At 41.9% G+C, this 24,691-nt stretch overlaps 1 protein-coding gene across 5 annotated transcripts in view; it reads left to right on the top strand.

Annotated features, from left to right (window-relative positions):
• Positions 1–23,624, top strand: part of CRHR2 (corticotropin releasing hormone receptor 2) — a 137,266-nt gene extending 113,642 nt beyond the window's left edge. For 4 of the 5 annotated variants that reach the window (XM_015281045.4, XM_040674890.1, XM_040674867.1 and 1 more), the window contains 4 exons: positions 6,018–6,103; positions 9,119–9,254; positions 10,972–11,013; positions 22,490–23,624. In XM_015281045.4, the coding sequence (XP_015136531.2) occupies positions 6,018–6,103; positions 9,119–9,254; positions 10,972–11,013; positions 22,490–22,630 (405 nt within the window). In that variant the 3' untranslated portion in view covers positions 22,631–23,624. Of the gene's footprint in view, positions 1–6,017; positions 6,104–9,118; positions 9,255–10,971; positions 11,014–19,396; positions 19,463–22,489 lie in introns of all 5 variants that reach the window. The other variant, XM_040674883.2, reaches the window with a different exon arrangement.
• The last annotated feature ends 1,067 nt before the right edge of the window (positions 23,625–24,691 follow it).

The following is a 24,691-nucleotide window of genomic DNA, read 5'->3' on the forward strand; positions in this document are numbered from 1 at the left end:
TGTTTCTTTCTTCCTAATGTTTAAGCTGTGCAGCTCTAGAGTCAGTAGTGTCAATGCATACAATACTGCGTCCACTCTCACGGTGTCTCTTTCTATAATTTCATATTCTGTTTGTGAGGTGTGTTCTACAACTGATAAACTCGACCAGAACCAGTTGCCCAGAAAAATCTATCTGAAATTCATCCTGTCAGGTCTCTCCCTGTATTCAGCATCCTTTCAAGCTTAGAAATCACATTGCATCATCTGTGTTGGATGGTTACCCTTTGAAGAAAGACTCTCTCTTGAGTCTGTTCAGATTACACCTTGAGCCTGTGCAGCCTGAGCAACTGCCAGGTGAATAATTCACAGCAGTATGCCAGCGTTTTAGGTTGTCATGTCATTTTTGTCATCTCTAATGTGATGAGGGGTGATTTGGTTGTTGAGGGGCTATCATTAGTAGAGGTAGAACAAGGGGGAATGGTTTTAAAATAAGATGGGAGATTTAGGTTAGCTATTAGGAGGAAGTTTTTCACCCAGAGGGTGGTGACACACTGGAACAGGTTGCCCAAGGAGGCTGTGGATGCCCCATCCCTGGAGGCATTCAAGGCCAGGCTGGATGTGGCTCTGGGCAGCCTGGTCTGGTGGTTGGTGACCCTGCACATAGCAGGGGGGTTGGAACTGGATGATCATTGTGGTCCTTTTCAATCCAGGCCATTCTATGATTCTATCATTCTATCATTTTATAATATGATTCCATCCAGGTCAGGGAGGAATTAACACTTAATATACAGAAACACAGCATCTATTAATGCATCTGTATGCATTTCATTTTTGCTTTTTCTAAAAAGCTGATTAATTTAGTTTTCCCATTGATTTTTTTGTTTGTGTGCCACTGTTGTTTTTACTGCTATATTTATTTCCTGGTGTTACAACATTCAGTGTGTTCCTGGCTTGCCAGATGAAACAGCTGGAGAGAAGTTTTGTTGAGTTACGTGAGGAGAGACCCTGTAGTGGATGACTTGACTTGGAATAGTCCTACAGTGTGTTTCTTTAACAAAGCTTTTTGAATATGAGATATTTCAGGAAAGACAGATGTCCTGGAAGAGTAGTGTGAGGATCACAGATGGAGGCTGTAAGATTGGTAAAAAGGCTCTGGACATGCTCATGTATGATGCAGGGCTCTAGCAGTAGCTGGTGTCATACCGACTGCAGCTGGTGTTGGATTTGATGTTTAGCTCAAAACATGGACAAAGACAGGGCTCTGTGTGCTCATGTGTAACACAGACATTAGGTAGGGAATTAGCCATTTATCTACCACCTTCTCTTTTCTCCACCAAAACTCCATTCTATCCCATACAGTCTTCAGGATGCACACAGTCCTGCTGTGCTGGCCCAAAGCATTGGTCTTTAACTGCTGTCCTAGAGAGACTCATCTGTTGACTCCCTGTTCCTAACCATCCACTGTATTACATCTTGCTCCTCTTAAACACATCTCATTATTCCAGATCAGAATGCATTTTCCATCACTTTGCTGCATGCCAAAAGGAGACATTATAGTGCCCATGACCTCCAGTAGGGGAACTCCAGTAGTAGGAGACCTCTCTGAGAATCATGTCAGGACAGTATGATAGAACAATTAAAAAGAGGCATTAACTGGCAGACTTTTCATTTGAGATCAGGATGACAACTCCAGCTAAGATGACTGCTTTGATGCCAATTTGGGTTACTTAATCCTGGGGGGGATTTTACCACATTGCATAAAAATGCAAAGGCTAAGTAGATTAATATTTGCATATCCTGGGAGTGAGGAGGAGGAGCAAGCATTCTGAGAAGCATAGAAATACAAGCTTTCTGTGAAGCGTAAAATAAGAAGCCCAACAGAAATGAGGAAAATAAATGCTAGCTGCCCATTAAACTCTCAGAAGAGAGGAAGAGCATAACGACTTTGCATTTAAGTTCTTGATTTTAATGAAAACTGCAAAGAAGCCTTTGTACTCTTTCGTGCTTCTTGGAATATTTTGGCTATTTCATCTCTCTGAGGGAGCTGAATTTCCACTCAAATGGAATTTGGTTTTTTGTACATTTTTAATAACCAAAATCTTTCACTGCAAAGTTTATTTTGGTTCAAAAGGTCTTCCAGGTTTAAAAATTCAGATTAAAATCGATCTCTGCCAAAACAGGTGGTCCAAGTGCTTTCTGGATCACTGACTTATAAAACTATTCTTGAGCTTGGAATTTTCATCCCAGTTTGGGAAAGGAAACAAGAAACCTCCAAAGTCCTGGCAAGTAATGAAAGCTACTTTTTTCCCAGCTGTAACTGGAGAGGGTCTTATTCCAGCAATAAGGATATTCTTAGCACACCACAAATAACAGTGAGAGAATAAGAAAGAAGTTCTTTTATGCTATATTCCGGATCTTGCCTTTGGACTGATTTTATCTGCCAGTGCATATCAAGGGAAAAATCCTTAATTCTCTTTTCCATTATGAAGCAGAAAATGTGTTATATAAACAGAATTGAATAAAAATATCGAATCAGATTAAAGATAAATAAAAAGGATGCGCTGGTTGTCATCACTGCTTCTCTTAGATATCCGTTCATCAGCCTCCATTAACAGAATTGATGTGTGCGTTTTGTTAGAGCTGCCCATTTCTGAGAGAAATTAATGTGTTGACACAGAACTGCAATAATACCAAAAAAAAGTCCTTAACAGATAATTGTGTACTTCTCTGGATGCAGTACAGAGGCTTTTCTCTAGGAAAACTCACTTTGCAGTGGTAAGCTCTTTTCTCCTTTGAGACGCTACTGTGTATATACGTAAATATATATGGAATAAACACCAGAGACTTGATGTTCCATGCTTTTAAATCAGACTCATTCAAGTAGTCACTAGAAATGAGTGGTTCTGCTCCAGCTGAGAAAACAGCTCCATTTTCCTTTCAAAGATTTCCACTTCAAGCTACGTGCAGCAGTCTGTTCCCTGTTTGATTCCAGATTGTCTTCTTTCCAGAATGAACTCAAGCTGTGAATTAAGTTCATCCTTGTGAGCTGTGATATGAGATCCACCGCAGACAAATGGATCATAAAATCCATCTGATTACGTGTTGAAAATCTATCTTCAGATTAGACTTCTGAGTGCTACTAATAGGTGCAAATGTGCCACATGTCTGTCCGTAATGGTCTTTTAATAGCAGTCATTAAAATGGAACACAATCAAGTGTGCTTCTGGTAGGCAAAACCTGAAAAAAAAGTATTTCAGTGTTACCCACTTGCATCTTTTGTCCTGCAATTTTCTGCTTGCTGAACTCTGATGTTGTCCTGTTCCAGCTCTTAAAGACCTCCCAGTGAAATGCAAATGGAGGCAAAAAGGAAGGCTTGGTGTTGGCACCGCTGAACATTTTAGAAGCTTTCATATAGCATAGTGTCATAGACCCTCAGGAGGTACAGCCATGTTCACTCCGTTGAAACTCTGGTGGGATGCCCCTAAATGATGTGAAATATCACTTCGGATGGATGACTTTGTGTGGGTGACTCTTTAAAGCCCAAGCACTATTTTTTCCCTAAACCTGTTCAGGCCTCACTGTTCCTCTCTGCCAGTAAGTAAATGTTAAAAAGGCCCTAGCAGACCTTCCTCTGACACCTGGGCAACCTTTTACAGTGAGCACTGATGTATCTGCATTCCTGTTGCTGTTGCTGTCACATGTACTAGTGCCACCTGTAGCCCTCACCTATGCACGAGTACCTTGGACAGTGCCATCATTTACGCCTGGGTAGCTGAGTTCTGTACCTGACGTGGCCTCCACTGGGAGTCAGTATTAATGCTGCCAACCAGATGAGCAAGCCAGCTGTCACCAGGGATCAGGGCAAGCACACATGAAAGTCTATGTGAGAAGTATTAATACATCTTTTCTGTAAGTCAGCACTGGTTTCTTTCAACAGCCCTTGAGTGGGGAAGCTCAGGGAAAAGAGTGAGGGAATAAAAAATTGATTTATATAGAATAAGAGTATCCCTGGTGAAATAACTCCCCAAATTTTCAGCTCATACTGACTGATGAATCACACAACACAGTTTAATTTCAAAGAAGATCAAAAATCCTAATCTTTCTGATGCAGCCTATGGCAATTTGAATTTCTGTTCCCTGCTGTCACATCAAACCAGAACTCCTGAAACTTGAAATGCTTTCTCCAGTCCAGTTCATCATGTTAATCCTGGTAATGAAACTTACCCTTGCCTAAGAGTCTATAATTCCATGTGGCACGTTCCATTATGACTGCAAAAGTGGCAAGGTTTTGATCAATGCCTATTCTGCCTTCTTGACAGAAGTGACCCAAACCTGACTCTGAGCTGATGAAGAACCACAATACTTGGTAGATTAATTCCAGAGGCAAAGGTTTTCTTTCTGTGGGCGAAGGAGACCCCCCACCTCCTTCCCCTCAGTAGAGTCCAAACATTTCTGATACTGAAGGATGATGCAGTCATGAATGTGAAGAGTTTAAGATTCACAACAAACCAGTGATTTGAGGCAGCTGTCTCTGATGACTGAAGTGAGAAACAGTTGACTTCAATTTCTGAAATACAACAAAGACAATTCTAGTAAGAACACGTATACAAACGGCGCTGTTTTATTTATTTCTTGGACTCCCTATGGCCCTGCTCTGCTAAGAAAAACATTTTCTTAAATGTCACATAACTCCTAGAGCAATATTGTGGTCTCAGTGCAACATTTTGGTCTTAGAGCAGCATTTTGCTATCTCACATAACTAACATTTAATGTACAAGATTCCCAACGCTGCCAGTCTCCCATTGAGCACTTACTGCACTGTTTGCTATAAATAATACTACCGCAACCACAGGGAATGCTTTGATGGATGCCAAGATATTGTAATTGTGGAAATACATCACATTTTGTTGGGGAAAATAAAGAGCATATTTTAAGAACACCTTTATATTAGCAGCTCTGCTACGGTGTTCATAAATAGTTGGAAGTCAGTCAGAATTGTTCCGTTCACAGACTACAGAATGCCAGGAGCCCTCGGACTTTGGAACTGGGAGCTAAATATGTTGATAAACATCTTCTCTCACAAGCTTAGGTTGTGACCTCAGCAATCCAGAGATCACTGTTCTGCAGTTCTGTCAGAATACATCGTCAACAAATTTGAGACAAATCAGGATGTTGCAGGCTTCCCTACTTTGTGCTGGAAGCAACACACAGCTTGCTTCTAGGTACCAAATTTCTCTGCAGATCACAGTCTGCAACTCAAAATCTTCTTTTTAGATTTTTTTTCTCTGTTTCATGTTTACACTGGGAGGAAACTTGTATAAGAAACTTGCCAGCTTATGCGAAAACAGCAATTAGAGCAAATCTCAATTCTCAGCAGTGATATTATAATGGAAATAATCATTACCCAGCTCAGCAGATTAAAAAGGGAAATGATAAATCCATCATCTCACCTTTAAAAGACAGTGCAAAAAAACCACCATGTATTTGCAAGTGGGATTCATCTGCTCTGTTTTAAATGTCTCTTGTAGAGTGCAGTAAGTAGACTTCATTGAATCTAATGGGAGTCCATTGTGACTAGCTTATATTTGGATTTCTGCACTGCAGTCTACTTTGGGTCTGGGGAGCCCTACCTAGCCATTACAGCCTGCCATGTCAGCACATCAGAGAGCTGCCAAATACACCATCCGCAGAGCTTGGGTGAGCTGAGCAAGAGTAAGGTGCAAAGAGCCAAACAAAGCCCACCCTTAACTCCCTGTGGCACCCAGAGAAGGAGTAAAGGGGTGTGAAAATAAAGCTACTTGCTGGGACCATCCATTTTGTTCTACATTTTCATTTCTGTTTTGAAGGGATTAATAACTGTTGGGTATTTGCTGTATTATCTGGTATTTCTGGTAACTGCTGCAATGAGTGATAAAGCCAGGAGGCTGGGTTTGATCAGATTGGAACTGCAAAATGTGCCTTTTAAGGTGTATCTTATCCTTTAAGCCTCTGTTTGACTCACTGATCTTACTTTTTCCTCTCTCTTCCTTCTTTTCCAGATCAATTTTGTATTTCTGTTTAACATAGTTAGAATTTTAATGACAAAACTGAGAGCTTCAACCACTTCAGAAACAATACAGTACAGGTAAGTCAGCTGGTTCTTCTTGCTCCTTGTGTGGTAGCAAAGAACTGCCTTGCCCATCCTGTCCTCGCCCCATCTTTCTCTTTCCAAATGCCACTGTGATCTCAGAAGGTACCCTTCTTGGCCCATAGGTATATCTATTATATTATATATGTCATAACAGTGAGGGTTAGACCATTCATTCAGCTAATGGGGTGGATCAGTGGAAAAGTGTTCAGTCCCTTCTGGATCTCTTCTCTATCCCAGCCTCCAGCTTTGTAGATGCAGAACAATGCAATATCAAGACTTCTCAATAAATCATGTGTGTGTGTGCATATTAAGATCTACATTCATAGTAAGATTCTAACAGAGCCAGGAGTTAAAAAAAAAACAGAGCTTGCAAAGCATTCCTATCATATCTGTAATCAATAGCAGTATTACTGCTGATTACTGTGCACATGCAGTAGAGTTTAATGATATTTTTAGTGCTGAGTGTGGGACAGAAGGCTGTTAGTGCTCTTTCCTTCACCTGGCACCAGCATTAGTGTAACCACTCAGTGGGCTGCATCAGGGCACCAACCATCAACTAATCATTACCAGTTTGTGGGATTCCTTCTCAGGCAGAGCAGTTCCCTGGGCTGGCTGACCATGCCACCTCCCAAACACTGTGTCATAAAGAGGAGGATGGGGATGTTTAGCCCAGAACAGCAGAAGGAAGGCAGTGCTGTCGATCAGACCCAGATCAGACCCAAACAGTTCCAAAAGAAAATTCTTAGAAATAAGGAGGTGCCGAGTGCCTTTCCTCTATTGCCATTTACAGTGCCTTACTAAATGGGGCAGTGTTTTGGATCATTTATGGACAGGCAGGTTATTACTCTGAGAAATATCACCACTCTTGTGGGGTAATATTTTCCATAACATCATTTCTAGGTAAAATCTCAGTGTATCAACCTGAGGGTTGAATGCTGATGTCCTCAAATAAGCCTGCTCTTGACTTCAGAGGCAGTTCTGCACAGACGGAATTTTGTTTTTCTACCTGGTTCCTTCCTTTCCCTCCAGCCTGGGGCCTGGGGACAAACGTGAAGTTAATGCAGTGGTCCGATTGCCTTGCTCACATTCTTCTTTGTGCATTTCATGAGAAATGAAAGGGGAAAAAGATATCCTTTTTTCATGCTCAAAGCTGATGCTGTGAAACTAAAGTTAGCATAAAAGAAAAAAAAAAAAGAAGTGTACCAAAAAAAAAAAAAACCCACCCAGCACCAATTCAAATCTCATTATATTGCACTCCCTGCTGCAGTTGGCAGGGATTAGAGATATTAGATTCGGAGGCAATCTAAAGTAACTGCCTTTGTCCTTGAACAGATGATATCCTCACTATGAGCTCTGTAGGTGAATCTTCTATTTCACAGCCGAAATAGAAACCCTTAGGATTCCTGGAACCTGGGGCAAGCCTTGCTGCTCTCAGTACTCCAAACATTTGTTAAGCAAGTACTAAATAGTGTGGCAAGTAGTTTGTTAAGACCACTGCTGTCTCATGATACTGGCAGTGTTTTTGTGCTTCCCTACTTGCCCACCTGTCTTTATCCATCTCTTACAGCCTTACAGTGGAGGTTTGTAGAGACTTAGCAAAATGTGTTGTATGTGCTTGTAAAGGATTTTTACACAATGATGTTGTTCTGCTTGCAGCATCCCAAGCCACTGTTACAGCCCCAAAAATAATGATTAGCCTCTGATAATTCTGTTAATAATAACTTATGCTTCGTGGTGCACCATATATTTGTTATTGTAAGATGGCCCTAAACCACTGTGTTGAGGATACAGATGCTGCAGAGAGGGAGCATTTACACTCCAGACAGAATCAAAATGTGGGGATAAGGCAGTTCTCACATGCGTGGCAGTCCTGCCCTGGTGCAGGATTTATCACATTATCCTCCTGGGTATAAGGAGTCACTCACTGAGCCTGCAGAGTCTCAAAGCTTCAGCCTAATTGTCATGGACATAGGACAGAAACTGCCTGGAGGAAGTAGAAAGAAAAAGAAGGATGTAAAAAAGGTTTCAGTTTGTTCAGACTGTGGAGACAAAGAGGACTGAAAGACAAAGGCTTTCCCAGGACACTTTGCTTCACGTCGACAAGCACTGGTCAAAAGCAATTCACAAACTCACTCATGGTTTCAAAGTGAAGGCTGATGTTTTTTTCCTTCTCCCTGCTAAACTCAATCCAGCCCTTTGGCCATGGAGTCAGGCTCCCTTCTACAATTCTACCCTTCACCTTGGGTTCCACAATAAGCTGGTCATGAACCTTGGGCCTCTTCCTGTGAATGGAGGCCAAGGAGTGTCCAAAGCGTGGATGTCCTCCTGGGCAAATGCTCAGGTTCTTTGGCCATTATGCAAACAGAGACTTCTACTGCTGCCCTTAGAAAAGGCCCTAGCAGCATGCTCTGAGAGTCACAGAATCACAGAATGATGAAAGTTGGAAAAGATCACCAAGAGCACCAAGTCCAACCCCAGCCCATCCCCACCATGCCCACTGACCACGTCCCTCAGTGCCACATCTCCATGGCTCTACAACACGTCCAGGGATGGTGACTCCACCACCTCCCTGGGCAGCTGTGTCAGTGCCTCACCCTTCTTTCTGGTGCAAAATGGAGCAACCTACTGGGAGTACTTGTATTCCCTAACTCCAAGCACCTGTGTTAAACACTGGGCAGAATTTTACAGGTGAATTTCTATCTGAAAATGGTTCTTTTCTCTTGTGACTATACATATTGGACAGATCTGAGTAGCTGTGTCTTAGGACATTCTTCTGCCTCTTCTCAGCTACCCCATGTTCAACACGTGGAGGCTCTGAATAACTTAAGCTGGCATCTAAGTTCTCCCTCCAGCTAATGTAGGTACTTCCCTCTGCATTGCTCTGAGACTTGTGCCCTCTCCCCAATAAAGGATTGGGGTTTTTTTGGGTCTGTGTCATTATAGAGTGGTTCAAGTAACAAACTCGATTCTCTCCCGTGTTCACTGGTGGTTTCTGTTTTCTCCCAACAGGAAGGCAGTCAAAGCAACTTTAGTTCTTCTGCCTCTGCTAGGCATCACATATATGCTTTTCTTCGTTAACCCTGGTGAAGATGATATTTCCCAAATTGTCTTCATATACTTCAATTCATTTCTGCAGTCTTTTCAGGTAGGAGGACAACTTTATATTTGGGTATTGGCTGCTGCTAAAAGGATCCTCAGTGCTTTTCAACCATGAATCTTACTGCAGTGAATTCTGTGACACACAAGTACAGTTGAAAAGAACTCAGCTTTGTTATTTATGCTTACTTAATAGATATATACAGCATATCTCACGGAGTGGAGATCTTTCAGGTGTGTTCCAGAGGGATGCACCTCCCTTATCAGCGCTGTGTTCACTCTGTAGCTACAGCCCCATCTAAAATCAGCACAGAGATAATGTTTCATCCCATCACGAATTGCCTGAGAGAGGATGATGAATCACGCTTCCAAACTGCCTCTCTCTCTTCACAGATTGAGCTGAGATTTAAACTAGATGTTTCCAAAACAAAGGAAAACAGCTCCTGCCTGTTGGGCATACTTGATTAAGACATTAACTATGTCTTAAGTATTGCCCAGCCTCCCACTTCAGCTCTCCTGCAGTTGTGTGTATACTCAGCATCAGGCTATCCAACTCTATGAGTAGTTGTACTCTGTTTCCTTCTTCCGCTGAATTTTATAGGATTTTATAGGATTTCTGCCAGTATGTAAAACAAAGTGGAAGGGAATTGTCTCAGCTTTCTGAATCTGGCAAAAAAAAATACCATAAAAAAGGCAAGGTGACTGAGATCACTGAGTTATGTTCAGCCACTTACCTCTGCTTAGGTGTGTTCTATAACCTTGCTTCTGCTTGAAGATCCTCTTGAATGGGAGTGGAATTATTGCTGTTATTAATATTTTACTTATGATATCTACAGGAACAAACACCCTGATGCCCAGAATACCCATCCAAATGTACAAGCACACAGGCTGTCAAGCCAAATCTAAGGCTCTGGAAACCAAAAGTTTTGAGCTTTGGATTAATGTATTTACTGACTGCATGTTTAGCTTTGAAGCACAGAGCATCCTACCAGAAATTGAAAATCAAAAAGGAAAGTGACAGTTTTGCTCAGCAAACAAAGGAACTTTAGACCTTTACAGTGAATCAACTCACATTTTTCACTCCCTAAAATTAACTGTATTGCTCAGTGTCTCAAAAACTGCTACACTGCTTGTCTTATTGTTAGTATTGCAAAGGCATACGTAAGAAGGGATGCATGGTGAATATCTCCTCTATGGTGACAATAATTGCAGTCCATTGCTGAAAACAGAATAAACAGGACTCTGCTCATGGGTTTAAAAATGAAAGTGTCACCATGTTGTCATCTAATCTTATATTAGTCATTACAATCTTTGCAGTCATTAGAGAGGTGCAGTCAATAGATTCCTCAGAGCACTGCAGCTTAAGTGAATGTAAGCAACCCGATGATGCACTTGCCCCCACAGGAGCATCTGAGGCCATTTGACACCCTATGTGGTATGTAAGACATCTGCATTGAGCTGGCAGGCCTGACCCCGGACCTGTGAAGGGCTCTGCCATTTGGGGGAGACAGCTGGAAGCTGGAGAGAGGCTTTAGCACAACTGTATTGGTAATTTGCTCTATCAGTGTCTGGGCTGTAGCTCTCATTTTTTAACAGTTTGCTGTAAGGCACCTGGAATCTAGTGAAATTGTAAAGATTTGGTCTGGCTGTAAGAGGATGACTTCAACAAGGTTGTGTTTATGCTCAGGATGATACCAGGATAAAACACAGTCCCCAGTTCTGCATGTTAAAATACCTAATAATTGACTGTTTTCTGTTCTTTCCAGGGTTTCTTTGTGTCAGTATTTTACTGCTTCTTGAATGGTGAGGTAAGTAGTGTCCTCTGCTGTCAGTGCCATTAGTTCTCAGGAGGTGGAACCTACTTCAATCCTTGCTTATACAACATGAGATGCTTCTACATGGGGTTGCAGTCCCATTAGTCTGTTCTTCTTGGAGAAGTTTCTGTTAACGTGCATCTGAGTTTCCCAGCTCTCTTATGAGTGTCCTTCGTTCAGAAAGCTTTAACCCATTCCGCTCCAACTGGGAGGCAAGGGCATAGGAAAAGAAATATTCCCAGATTATATGTTTTTTCCTCATTTTAAGACTTCTTTCAATTTTCTCAGTAATTCCAAAAATGATTTCTGGGCATAAATAAGCATTGCTTCTCATCTGGGCTCTTGTTAAGGACTGTGCTACAGGTGACCCATTTTTATAAAGGGAATGCCATGCTGAGCTGGGTGAGCCTTTCATTGAGGTTCTCTCTCTCTAAATGAGCAATGCCTGTTGTACTCAAAGAAGAGGATTGGGAACAAGGTCACTGTGCTACTTTGGATTAGTTTTGGGGACTAATACGTAAGGAATGTTTCACTAAAACCTCTTAATGTTCGACTTACACCCTAAAGTCTGAGAAAACTACATTTTTTTTTCTGTGGTTGCAATGCCTGTGTCTAATTTATTTGCATTAACACATCTTCTTTGTCCAGTTAAAGTTTGGGCCTTTGCAGAAGTGAATTTCATTTCTTAGTTACTCCTGCTGTGTCAGTGTATAATATATAGGTGCTGGGTTTTGGTTTCACTGTGGGCTCCCTGTGTGGCAGTATGAGAAAGAGTGGGCATGTCTTCTCACCCAGCTGCTTTCAATTTTTCTATTATCTTTTTCTATTTCTCAGCCATAGGAGCACCAATATTTTGGGTTGGGTTGGGTTGGGTTGGTTTTTTTGTTGTTGGGTTGTTTTTTGTTGTTGTTGTTGTTGTTTTAGTTTTTTTTTTTTGGACTAGAATTAGGACCAGTAGGCAATTCATACCAGGATTTCACTCTTTTGGCTGTTCTTGGATTCTTTCTACTGTTCTGAAGTGGGAGGAATAGCTCCTTCACTGCAGCAGCCTGAAGTTCTCTGTCTAAGACCTTGAGCCCACTTCTCATCTCTTATAACTTTAGGAAGTTCAGACATAATCAGACATGTTGAAAGGCAGTATGAATTATTATGTTTGTCCTGTATGCCTTGATAGCAACCTAGTAGCAGATCTGGAAGGATTTCTGTACCAGTGATTTTCCCAAGTTATATCACACTACCATTGCAAGTTACATTTTTCACTTCTTTGGTAGTCAGTTCAAGGTTATGATACCCAACTTGAGTGATCTGAGGCTTGATTCATTTCTTCGAACATGGATATCTAGTGTCACTTGAGAGCCTGTCAAGTATTTGAGGCATCCACCCGGCTCTGCCCTATGTGATACATGACCTGTAAGAAATCCAGACCTTCTAGATGGGCAGTGGGAAACCAAAGGGGATACAATGGGGTTTCTATGCAACTACTTCAAACTGGTCAATACAATCTCTTTCTCATGAGCATAGTCTACAATAGATTTGCTCACTTAAGCAATTCTAGACTTCACTGACAGTATGGACTAGCTCTCTACTCACTCTAATGCTTGCCTAGCTATTTGGCTCACATGTAGACACCTACATACAGCTGAAGTTGTGCGCTAAATCTTCCCTGTATCCATATGTTTACATCTCCAGTGCAAATTCCAGTTGACTGGCTAAACCATTATATCTGCTTTTTTGAGATATAACTTAAGGCTAAGTTCCCTAAATATTGCAGCATTTTCTCTTTCAAAAGAGTAAAAGGAATTTGGACTCATCTTATGGTACTATGGATATGATTTTAAAGTATCATAGGGGTTTGACAGGGTGAAGTTACCTGCTCTGTTCTAGCTTCAGATCTAAAAAGCTTAGAGACAAGTAGAAAATTCCATGACATTTCAGAGACTTTTGAGTTTTCAGTGCCTCTGCCCAGAAAAAGATTGTATCTTATAGCACACCGTTATAAAACCTCTCCCTTGTGATAGCGCCTGTCTTCCCCAGATCTCCACTCATAGAGCATTCTAAGAACAGGTTATGTTTCTCACACCACATTCTGAAGGCCACGTCACATCCCGTTGCAAAACTTTGCCATTATGCTGTCTTACCTCCTTGTGAAGGAAAAGGCCTTCGAATCGCCAGCCAGAGGCACAGATGAGGGCCTTGGTGGTTAGCGTAACAAAAGAGCATTTCCTTATTGTTAACTTCCATATCTCAGCAGTGAATGTCATATTGATTTATCGCTCAGTTTGATATGCAGTGCTTTAAGTATTTTTCGAATATCTGCTATGAAAAAGTCTGTATTTCTTAGTCCATGTGAATGGCATCACACTGGAAAAGAAGTTCCAAAATACCAGTTGCATTCTCCTGACTTCAGCTGCCCTCTGACAGTCATCCCCAGTAGGAGTGGTGATGCAGGGAATCCCACTCCATCCCCCACCATCATAAGTGAAATCCACAGCGGATTTTGCTCACTGAATGGCTAATTGCATAATATGATGAGTTCCCTGCTACAAAGACTTTTGTTGGAGAAGTGAGTCTGTGTAAATACCCATATGGAATTGTGATTGCAAAACTTTCATAAATTTCCTCCTTGTAGAAGAGCACGAAATCTTTATAAATATCACTGAAGCCTTGATGAATTATCATCTCTTCAATCAGCCTGGTATTCCTGTCTGTGTGATAGATGGGCTGATGATTTGCTATCTCAGAAGTTTATAAATACTTCAAGTTCTCCAGTAATGACAGACTTGGGTGCTTTGAATGCACATAATAGTCTTTAACAGGTTATTCAGCCCACACAATGCCTGTCCTACTCTTAATTATGACACGAGCAAAAGGATAGAAAATACATTTATTTAAAGCTTTAATAATGCTGTGATCTTAGCTGCATCTCTGCCATTTCATGTTTGACACTGATGCCAGTAACTGTCTATATCAGAGCTAATAACCATCAGCAGTAGAACATTCACAGAATGGATCGCAGATGACACCAAAGTTTCTGTCTTTTTTTGTGTCAATATGGATGTGGCTCTGGGCAGCCTGGTCTGGTGATTGGCGACCCTGTACATAGCAGGGGGTTGAAACTGGACGATCATTATGGTCCTTTTCAACTCAGGCCATTCTATGATTCTATGATTCTGCCTGTTACATTTGGCAAAAGAAAAAGCAGAAAGGTGTTTTTGCTGAGTAACATCTTGTAGCCTCCCCAGATTTAAACCAACGTGTCCTTATGACATAGAGCAGAGATTTGTTTCTCTTCCTATGTGCTCTTTTGCCCCAGATCAGAGACGTGACACAGATGTACCACTTGAAAAATTCTAATTTCCAAGTGGAGAAGGCACCTCCAGCACTCCAACTGAAGATGGTACATATGTAATACAGGGTTTCACCATAAAAGGTCCTGGTCTTTGCAGTGCTTTGGTCTGACAGACCTGCAGTGGGATCACTAAAGAGAAAAACAAACTATGAAACTGATGATCCCAATGCTGAATTCAGTTTTACATAATACGGTGTAGTGGGCATGAAGCTGTACTGAGGGGAACGCACTTTTGCAGAACAGTGGATAATTCTTATTACGCTTCACTGAAAAATAGTTAGGATTTTTGAGTTGATGAAATTTATTCTACCTAGATCATTTTGCTTGTAACAGTATAGTAGTGTACAAGGAGTGTTATGCTTTCACCTTATTTCATCTTTATGTAAGTAGAGATGAGAGTATGGATTTATAAAAATCACTGTATCATCTCTCTAGCCTCTGCAGTGAATTCATCCAGTAACCGATAGCTTAAGTGTGGTTAATTACAGTCTTTCAAAGGGATGTGTAGCGTGGGAAGAATCTCACATGGCACATGTGATTTTTCTGACAGTAATCCTCAGAAGTGAATGTTGAAAGAAAACATCACTACCTATCAAGGTCACAGCCAGATCTGAAATTGAAAGAAGGCTTGGTGAAGGTTCTGGGCATACGTGGAGGATCCTTAGAGTTGCTTACTTTTCATGACATGAAATGCGGGAAAAATATTTGTTATAACCTCATTCCCAAAAGAAGCTCAGTTAGGAGGCCTAACAGCTGGTCAATGAGGACAGTTTAATTGGGCTTCATAGCCCATGGGCTTTCCATAGGAGGGCATCAGGGAAGCCGTAGCAATGCTCTATAGCAATTTAATCACTGTTCGTCTCTAAGCTCACTGCTCATCTGGGGGTTCTTTGTACTTTTGTCTCCAGGCTCTAAGTTCTTTAGTACACAGCTTCTGCTCAGAGGAGGCATTTCTATTATCTTATTAATTGATTCCTGATAAAATATCTTGAAAGGAAATGAGTCTTCCCTCTAGCTTTCTTTCCACTGTGGTATCCAGACCTCCTTTCCAGCAATGATTTTCTCCTGAGAGAGAAAGGAAAGGTAAAAGAGTTCAGTTATTATATTTTGGATTCCAAATATATGTCTGTAGGATTGTGTTAGCCTTCGTCTTACAGCTGCTGTTGGTTGAGGTCCGAAGAGCAGCAGATCAGATCTCAGATGATTCACCTTCCCCCAGAAATGAAATAAAGTATTTCTGGTCAGCCTCTGGTCAACCCTTCAGAGGAATGAGAACTTCACGATAGGCCTGGCTCCAGTCCTGTTACCTCATCAGAAGCATGGTGGAAACAAGAGCATTAATGGGGAAGGATCGTTGCCTCCAGAGAATACCTAATAGTTGCTGGATGCTCTGTGTAATTTCCAATAACCATCAGAGTTGACTCCTGAGGAAGTTCTGTGATCCTTGGAAAACCCAGCAACCATAATAGGAGATAATAACATTGTACCATAACAAGATGCTTAGGAATGGAGGTGGTGACGTGTGAAAATGACCCACATTTATAAAGTGATAGTGCTTCATGAATGGATAGACATAGAAGTCCCTGCTATCGAACTGAATGACAGAAATAAGGGAAATCCTGATTTAACGTTGTGGGGAAAAAGTCTTACTGAGGATGTGTAAGCACTTGAAGAGAGGTCAGGAGGTATATTGTGATGTTTATCTTTGGATATAATCAAAATGACTGGATAAGGCCTTGACAAAATTTTAAATCTGGATATCAGTTCTGTGCTGGTCCTGCTTTGATCACAGTGTTAAACCAGAAGTCTTCTGAGGTCCCTTCTAAACTTAATTGTTCTACAATTCATGAATCCTATATCTGTAATAACGTGGTTGTCCTTTATCTCCAGCCGTTCCTGGTAGGATGCAGAACTAGCAAGGGCCGTGTCAGAAATTATCCTGCAAAGAGAGAATTCTCAGCTCAAGCAGATTCTAGTATAAATTAACATTTAAGAAAGTAAGCAATTATTCCTAAAGAGGAGTAGAAGAAGTTACTTCAATAGATGGCACTGTAAATTATTCTCAGAACTAGATGCAAGTCAAGGGTAAATATGTTTATTTATTTCCTTTATATATTGACCCTTTACCCAGGCACCATCTGTCTCTCAAAATCTATTAAGCTCAAAGTGGCTTACTTTGATCTGATCATCTTGGGAGGCTATTCATTACAGTAGCCAGCCATGAATCATGGTCTAAATGGTTAGTCACCCACCTGCCCATCAATCTAAGCAGACTTCACATTAATCATTCCCAACCCAAAGGACATGAATTAAGCATTCCTTTAAAGCACTGAATAAATATGAATATAGGGGTGGGCTTAGAGGGCTAAAACTTAATTCCATCTTCCACAATTACTGCTTTTTCAGCAAAGGGGCCCAACAGTGTGGATATGAGTACTACTGCTAAATGTCCCTGAGGATGACTGGTCAATATAAAGTCAAGTGAAAGAATAAAGCCTTCCCTTTGGGACCATAAGGCCACAGTTCACTTCAGGACTGCACTCTCCCCCCTGTATCCATCTCCTCACCCAGGTGTGTTCTGGTAGAAATTCACCTTCACAGAAAATCACCTGTGACTGCATTAGGTCTCCTCAGACTGGTGTCTACAAAACAGAGAAGAATGAGCCAAAGCACGGGGAAGAAAAGGAACTTTTCTAAAGATCCTTCCACACCTTATTTTCCTGTATCTGCTGTCATGACAGTGACACCAGAGCACCCCGCAACAAAAGCACAATGGTGTGGCTTAGGTTGACAGTGTTTATGGCCTTCTGCTTTTTAGCAGTCCATTTGTGGCCCAGAAGAAGGGAGCAGCATTTACCTCCTGCACAAAATGTGCAACAAATCTGTTCAACTAGTTAGAACTTTGATATCTTCTTGAACTGTTATGTACATGAAAAAGAAATCACACTGTTGTGATCTTTGGAAATGAACTTCAATGTCTTAGTTTGGCAGGTGCTGTAGAAGTATAACCCTATTACTAGAATGTACAGAAATGCTGCTAAAGATTCTTGGAAAGAAGAAAAATAGAGCTACAAACCATTTACAATGGGTAATTTTGAGGGAGAAAGAGAAACTTTGGTAGATAAAATAGCAATGTGATGTTGGCTATTTGAGGGAAAAAAAGGGCCCACCTTTTTGTGCAAGATTACAGGATTTATTACCGTGTTTCCTTTGGGTTTTGCAGACTGTTTTGACTACATCCCCTCCATATTCTAAGAGGATTATATGCTGTAACTGCTTCTCCATTGAGATGTTTGTCTCCTTCAGTTTTTGTCTGTTGGAAATATGGCCATCTTTGTCCTGAGCATTTGGCTCTACTGAGAGCCTTGAAAGCCATACCAACAGGGTAAGAGGTTACTGTATAGCATAGGTATAGTTGATCAGTTACCTATCACAGCTGTATAAAAACTCCCTCCTGTCTCTCTGAGAGCATTAGCATTCCACATCAGCAGATCCCCAAGTCTGTCAGCCCAGTGGGACCTACACTTAAGCCGTTCTGTCTCTGCTTCCATTCCGGATTACTCTTAATCTTGACAAGCTTGACCCATAGCACAGCATTTGCTGTTAAGGCTTTTTACAGTACATGCCCTCCTCCCCTGAGGAACACCCGAGCCCTCTGGAAGATGTTCAAGATTTCATGTAAGGCATCACCTTACTGTGTGTTCTAACATGTAATGGATGGAATTTATTCAAACTTTGCACATCTATTGCATACACATTCGCAGGTGAGCAACCTCAACTCCCTTAAGAGGCAGTAATTCACCCAGATGGGGTTAGAATTGATCTGACCAATGGCACAAAGCTCCTCAAGTACGAACATCACTGAAGCCCATGTGTAAGTGATGGCTTCAAGAAATTAGCCAGCAACTAGTGTATAGCACAGAAAAACAGCAATGCTAAGTTGATGTCAGTTTTATCAAAAGCAAAGCAAGTATTTGTCCTTTTCTCCATCTCGTCCATTCTTTTTGTTCTTCTTCTAGTGAGAGGATCTTAACAATTTTTTTCAGACCAGATGTATATTTTAGTGATTTTCATATGTGATCTCAAGGTTTGAGAGCTCCTCGGTTTGGTAATCCAGCCATCATCCTTTGACATCTGTCTTTCCATCACCCAAATTCTTTCTCTTCACTGTCCAAAAGCAAGCCCATGGAGAACAGTGCCCACACTCCATGAGCACAAGAATGATGGTAAATCTGATCTGACCACACATTCGGGAGCTGTGATTGTTCATAGTAGGCAAAATGCAGAGTTCAAAGTAGCAGGGAGCAGCTATCTGCAAAAAAAAAGACAGAGTCCAACAGAACTGAGCTGTTTGCTGAGGAGCACGGAGAAACTTTGCCATGTCAAGCATCTAAAGGTGCACAGGGATAAAGCTTATAATTTTATTTACGAGGCTGCTTGATAGGCTGTAAGCACTAATGATAATCTGCATACTTCTTTTGACTGTTACTGGCTAATGCTGTTAATTTCAGGTCATAGAGGAGCTAGTGCTGACTCTGGGATTTGTTACTGACTTCACAAATGCTTAATGAATTGGAGTAGTGCCTCTCACAGTTAACAGCTGGCTTTGAAGATGCTACTTTGCTTTATCTTTTTATACTCTACTTCTCTCCCTGTATAATAGCTTTTTTTTTTAATGTTATTAGAGCAGTCACAGCCGTTTTTCTTTCTTCTTTTCTGACTTGAAGTTAAGCAATCATTTTGTGTCTGAGTTCAGTTGTAAGAGAGAAATTCGAGCTTAACCATTTCTGCTTCTGCTTTGTTCACATCCTAATGGCAGTGAATTATTCTCTCATTAGAAAATAACTTTCACTCAGCCTTGTAAGTGCAGAGTGTATTTTCGTATGCCCAGACCATTAGGAATGGCTACAGCTGCATAAGACAGCACTGTTGTTACTACTTCTTCTCCTTTCTCAAAGCTCATAAACAAACCGTATCATAAACGGCATTCAGACAACTGCTTGTTTAGACTCACATCTTTATCCCCAGGTGTCTCTTTATGACTTGATTGGCTTGAAGCTCAAATGATAAATCTAATCTGGCTTCACTGGCTGAGTAAGTACCCGTTCACACCAGTTGCTCAGAAACACAAAAGACCATGAAGTCTCTCCTCCTTTCCCTGGCCCCATGAAATGCTCCCGGAGGACCACCTCCTTGAAGGACTGAAGTGGGTCCCAGGCTCTCTGTACACGGGTGAATTTCACTCCTACAGAACAGGAAAAAAGACCTTTTCTAACAAAATCTCACTATTTGGTGGCATGTGGGGAGAAATGAGCGTTAAAGAGCCAACATCCCTCTGCAGACATTCTTCACAGGAGATTTTCAAGACATTAGTTACCCCATGACACTTTACATATTGCTAATAGCATTTGCCTTAGGTGCCCAACATCTAGCTAAGATAGTTTTTCACTCAGTGGAGCAAGTTGGACTAATTTAATTCCCCAGATCTAAATCACCTCCTTTGGGGGAACATCTTTCTTTTTGCATTGACTGCATTGAAGGCATAAATAACTGGCCAAGACTAAGTATGAAGCTTTCAGATGATATGCGTTCCCCCTGGCATGTTCATGATATATTAGGGTCCCTACGGTATATACTACACACCCTTAAATCCAGGAGCAGAAAGAGGTACCCCATTGCCACTCCAGGTAGAACAGAGTAAGCAGCACAGCTCACAGAGAACCAAGAAAGTAACCAAAGAAAGAGATCCTCAGGTCCTTTTTGCCCAGTCTGCACCTTCTAGAAGGACTCTGGAAGGTAGAAAATCTACTTTTCCAGTTTCAGGATTCCCTTGACAAGACATCTAAGGGTGCAACTGCAAAACAGTTTTCCAGACTGATACTTGCCATCCAAAAAAATGGGGTGTATTTCATCCTTATGGGTCACTTCCAACTGGAGATATTCTATGATTCTATGATACACAAGCAAAGCTGGGGATGAGGGATCAGAGTTCCTAAGTGCTACAGGCAATGCTTTGGTACAATTCTCTGAAAGCCCACCAGGAAACGGGAGGATTGAAATCAGCTGAGAAATGGCGTGCAGTTCCTCCCTTCCTATGTCCTGCTTACAGACTGTATGTTTTAACCATCAGGTCATCCATCACTCCTGTTCATCTAAGACACCTCATCCTTGCAGTGTCGGGTTTGGGTGAGGAATTCCCTTCTACTTGAGCTCATCTGCTCATTTGAGCACCCATTACAGACAGCACGTCGGAGCTGGTCTGAGGTGGGTCTGGTGAGCGTGAGTTCCTCATGTTTCAAATAGGCTTCCCACAGCACCTGAAGACAGGACAGAAGCTTTAAAAGAAACAGGAATCACAGAATCATAGAATCACCAAGGTTGGAAAAGACCTCCAAGATCATCCAATCCAACAATCCAACTATCACCAACAGCCCCCCACTAAACCGTGTCCCTCAGTACAACATCTAAACTACTCTTGAGTTTGAAAGCAATGGCTGTGCAGCTTCAGTACCATGTTTCAGTGCCATCTTCCCTGCTGTCCCAGTGGTGATTATGGATTCACCCAGGATAGCTTTGATCTACCCCAGTGAGGTGCTCAGAGCTCAGAAGTGTCACTAGGGGTTTTTCACCAGCTGTGCAAGCTCCCCTCAGGCCTTGTATAGTTTCCAAGGTAGCAGAACCACAATGAGGTCTACTCTACGACAGTATCACTGCTATTAATACCCAAGGTTTAGCCTGCCAATGGTAAAAAGGGAATAAGAGCACTCCTTAAATTTTGAGGGATGCAGTGAAGATAAGTACTTTAAAGATGGGAAAACATTCAGAGTATGATATCAGAATTGTCTAAATTTAGCTAAATTTATAATCCAGATAGATTTATAATCTAAAGCAGAGCTAGTTGTCCAGACTCACTTTGTAGCTAATGAAAAGAACTATGTATTTTTCATCTTATCACAGTATCTGCCTTACTTTGGATATTTGCTTTAGGTGAAGATGAATCATGACTTCTGACCATATTGAGTGGTTCCCTCTTGGTCAGAAGAGAAGTGGGGGTTGGTAGCTGAGGTATAATGCCTACATGATATTATTTATAATTCCATCTTCTCAACAATGTGTCTTTGGCAAAGGAGGGCCTGGTTTGATACAGAGCTTGAAGTGGTACTAAAAATATTCTTCCTTCAAATTGCACTAGATTTTAGGTTGGCAGCAGAATGTCAACGCCCTTTCCAAGTGTTATAGTAATTACGGTTACGATTCCCAGTCCAAGAAGCTGGGCCCAGATTCATCTCACCTAATTTTGAAGACTTACCTGGCTGCTTATGTTAGGGATCTGAATTGCTCTCAAGACTCAACATTAAGTGGAGATCAATAGGAATATCCAGAAATTGGTTCAGCTACTTTATTTCAGGCTCTAACTCTGAGTCTTGTCTACCAGTGCTTTGGCAGGAAAAAAAGGTTACATTTGGTGTTAGGAGCATTTCCAGCCTTTCCTCCCATTGTGTTTTAGGATTCCTGTTACCTGTCTCTTGCTTATATACATGCATACTCCAGCTAGAGGCCCTGGGCTCCCTCTACGGTCTATGCAAAAAATATGCACTTAGGATTCATCTAGCCTGTTGTAAGTATCTGCTTGAGGATGATACTTCCATTGACTGCAGAGTATTTTTCCATTGTACTGGGAGCCCACAGGCTCAGATGTGTCTGCACATCTGTAGATGCCAACATTCAGTTAGATGGTCTGGGATTCTCCATCATATACAAGGAAAGCAGAGACAGCTACCTGTGACAGGTCTCTCTGAGACAACCATCAGGAGCATCCATTCTGAGGGCTTGATTTAATTGTCTTAAGCTTAGATACGTATAGCCATTTGAAATGCTCTGGCGTATTTGAGACATCAGATATGTGAGGTGGGGTCTGAGAAACCCACCTTCCTCAGAGTGCAGTACTTAGGAGAGTACTGACTGAACTAGATGCACACATGTAGGAATCCCAATCAAGCTCTGTGTTCCAATGGCTCAACAACAGCTGTCACCATTTTTCTCAGCGCTGTGTGGTGTCCCTTTACTGAGGACACCTGTTCATTCCAAGTGTTCACGTCCTTTCCTTTTTGCTTTCACCAGGTCCGTTCTGCTGCCAGGAAAAGATGGCACCGCTGGCAGGACCATCACTCTCTCCGAGTGCGTGTGGCACGTGCCATGTCCATCCCCACGTCCCCAACACGGATCAGCTTCCATAGCATCAAACAGACCGCAGCTGTGTGATACACCCTGCACATATATGCACCACCTGGTGGCCTTCAGGGTTCTTTCTCCAGTCTCCCCAGACCCCTTTCTTCAGACTTTCTTCCTTTACTCCGCACTGCGCTTTTTCGCAACGAGGTGCCCATCATATTTTTGTGGACTCCCATCTCCCGTGTTCATGATGCTGCTTTAAGACAACCAGGCAAAAGCCTCCTGGAGTAAGGGGTGGCAAAGCAGATTCAGAGAAGAGATTTAACGCTGACTGCGCCTCGAGGAAGTCCACAGAACAGTCTGAAACAGCACAGTGGCAGGAACAATAAATTCTTTCTCCATTTTTTTTCTTTGCTTTTTCCTCCCACAGTGTGGCGAACAAAACTATTTCTGACACACTGCCCATCTCACCCTGTACATTGGCTCCCAATGATTTCAACGGATTTCGTGTGTAGATAGCCCATCTCATTGTTGGTTCTTTGTAAAAGTTTCTTCTTTGCAAGAAAAAGAGCATCTGAGAAATGCTGTGAAGAATCTGAATTTGCCTACCTTCCCCATTTCTCCCTTTGATAGACTGGGGGTTGGCCAGGGCATTGCTGGACTGTTACACGCAGGGTGTTTTGCCTTGCAGAACCATGCCCTGTTCATGCATAAGATGTTGAAAAGGACAGCGGTATCTCTAGATAGCTCTATAAAGTATCCTTAACCCTCTCACCCCCATATTTTCCACACAATGTAAGTAGTCTTTGGGAAGTGTTTGATTTTAGCTAAGAGGATTGGGCTGGGGAAGGACAGCAGGACATGATTTCTGGGTTTAAAAAATAGAAAAGGGAAGCACTGTAAAAAACAATCAACCACGAGAAGAGGATGTTTGCATTATGAAGATAGTGCTATATGCTGCACAAAGATTATCTACTCAGCATTTTGAACTACAGCAGTTGTATCTACTAGGCTTTTTATGTGATGTTCAGAAATACTGTATATTTTCAATAATAAACACTACTCTGGGTTGGTTTCAATAAAACCAGGCATCATTTTCTTTACTCTGGGAAGGAAAAGGAGCCCTGACTACCCGTAGACTTGAGATTGTTCTTGTATCCAAGATTAACAAAGAAATCCAGCTTCAGGATAATATCTGAGGAGTCCAGGGACCAGAACTGCAACCAAAGAATTGCCAGATCTGAACCTGGATGCTGTTAGTCAGGCCTCTTTCTAGTCACGTGGTGTGGCTGAAGAATTAAGCCTTATAGAGACTCTGTGAGCTGAACAACCCAAACGGTAGCAGGAGTGCAATAATCAATATAGCTGACTTCAAATCCATATTGTCCAGACCAAACCCAGACGTCTGGCACCTGAAGAAGTGAACTAATGTCTCTATCAATAGACACTCAGCTTTCACAAGGTCCTTTGGAGCTTAGTAATTAACCTCACAGTAAACCACTGGAATGTATCAGTGCTAAATTACTTAGGGCACCTACCTTGTACCAGTCTTCTCAGGGCTGTTTCTAGGATGCCTTATTTTCACTCACAGTAAATACTTACTGAGCATTTAACATCAGCACGCAGATGAAGGCACCTTCAAGCAGTGGGATGGTTGCCCAGTGAGGGTGCTCCATCTCCATCTCTGAACGTTTTCAGCACCCAGCTGGATAAAGCTCTTAGCAGCCAGCTCTGCACTCAGAACTGAGCCTACCATGAGCAGAGCATTGGACTAAAGACCTCTTGAAATCCCTCATACCCTCAGTTATTCTCAAGCTGTACTGCTGTTAAATGCTACAAGGGAATGAACATGAGCACTCTGTATTTCTTCCAGGTGCACATCAGGGGGGCTTGGAAATATGCTCGTTCTCTGTCTTCAAAAGCAGCTTCTTCCATTGCTTTCTCCTGGTGAGGGTGCAAAGATGAATCAAGCCTGACTTGATGAATCTGCTTTAGGCAAGACTCTCTCCCTGACACTGCAATACCTTTCATTCCCCTATCTCCCTTCAACAAAGTAATCACTCAGCACACGGATTTGGGATGATTCAGATGTGCCTTCTGGATCAGCAGGAGAACTCTCAGTGTGCCAGGAAAATGGCTGTGGATATGATG

This window comes from Gallus gallus, chromosome 2 (genome assembly GCF_016699485.2).
Source record: "Gallus gallus isolate bGalGal1 chromosome 2, bGalGal1.mat.broiler.GRCg7b, whole genome shotgun sequence".
In the NCBI taxonomy this organism is placed as follows: Eukaryota; Metazoa; Chordata; class Aves; order Galliformes; family Phasianidae; genus Gallus; species Gallus gallus.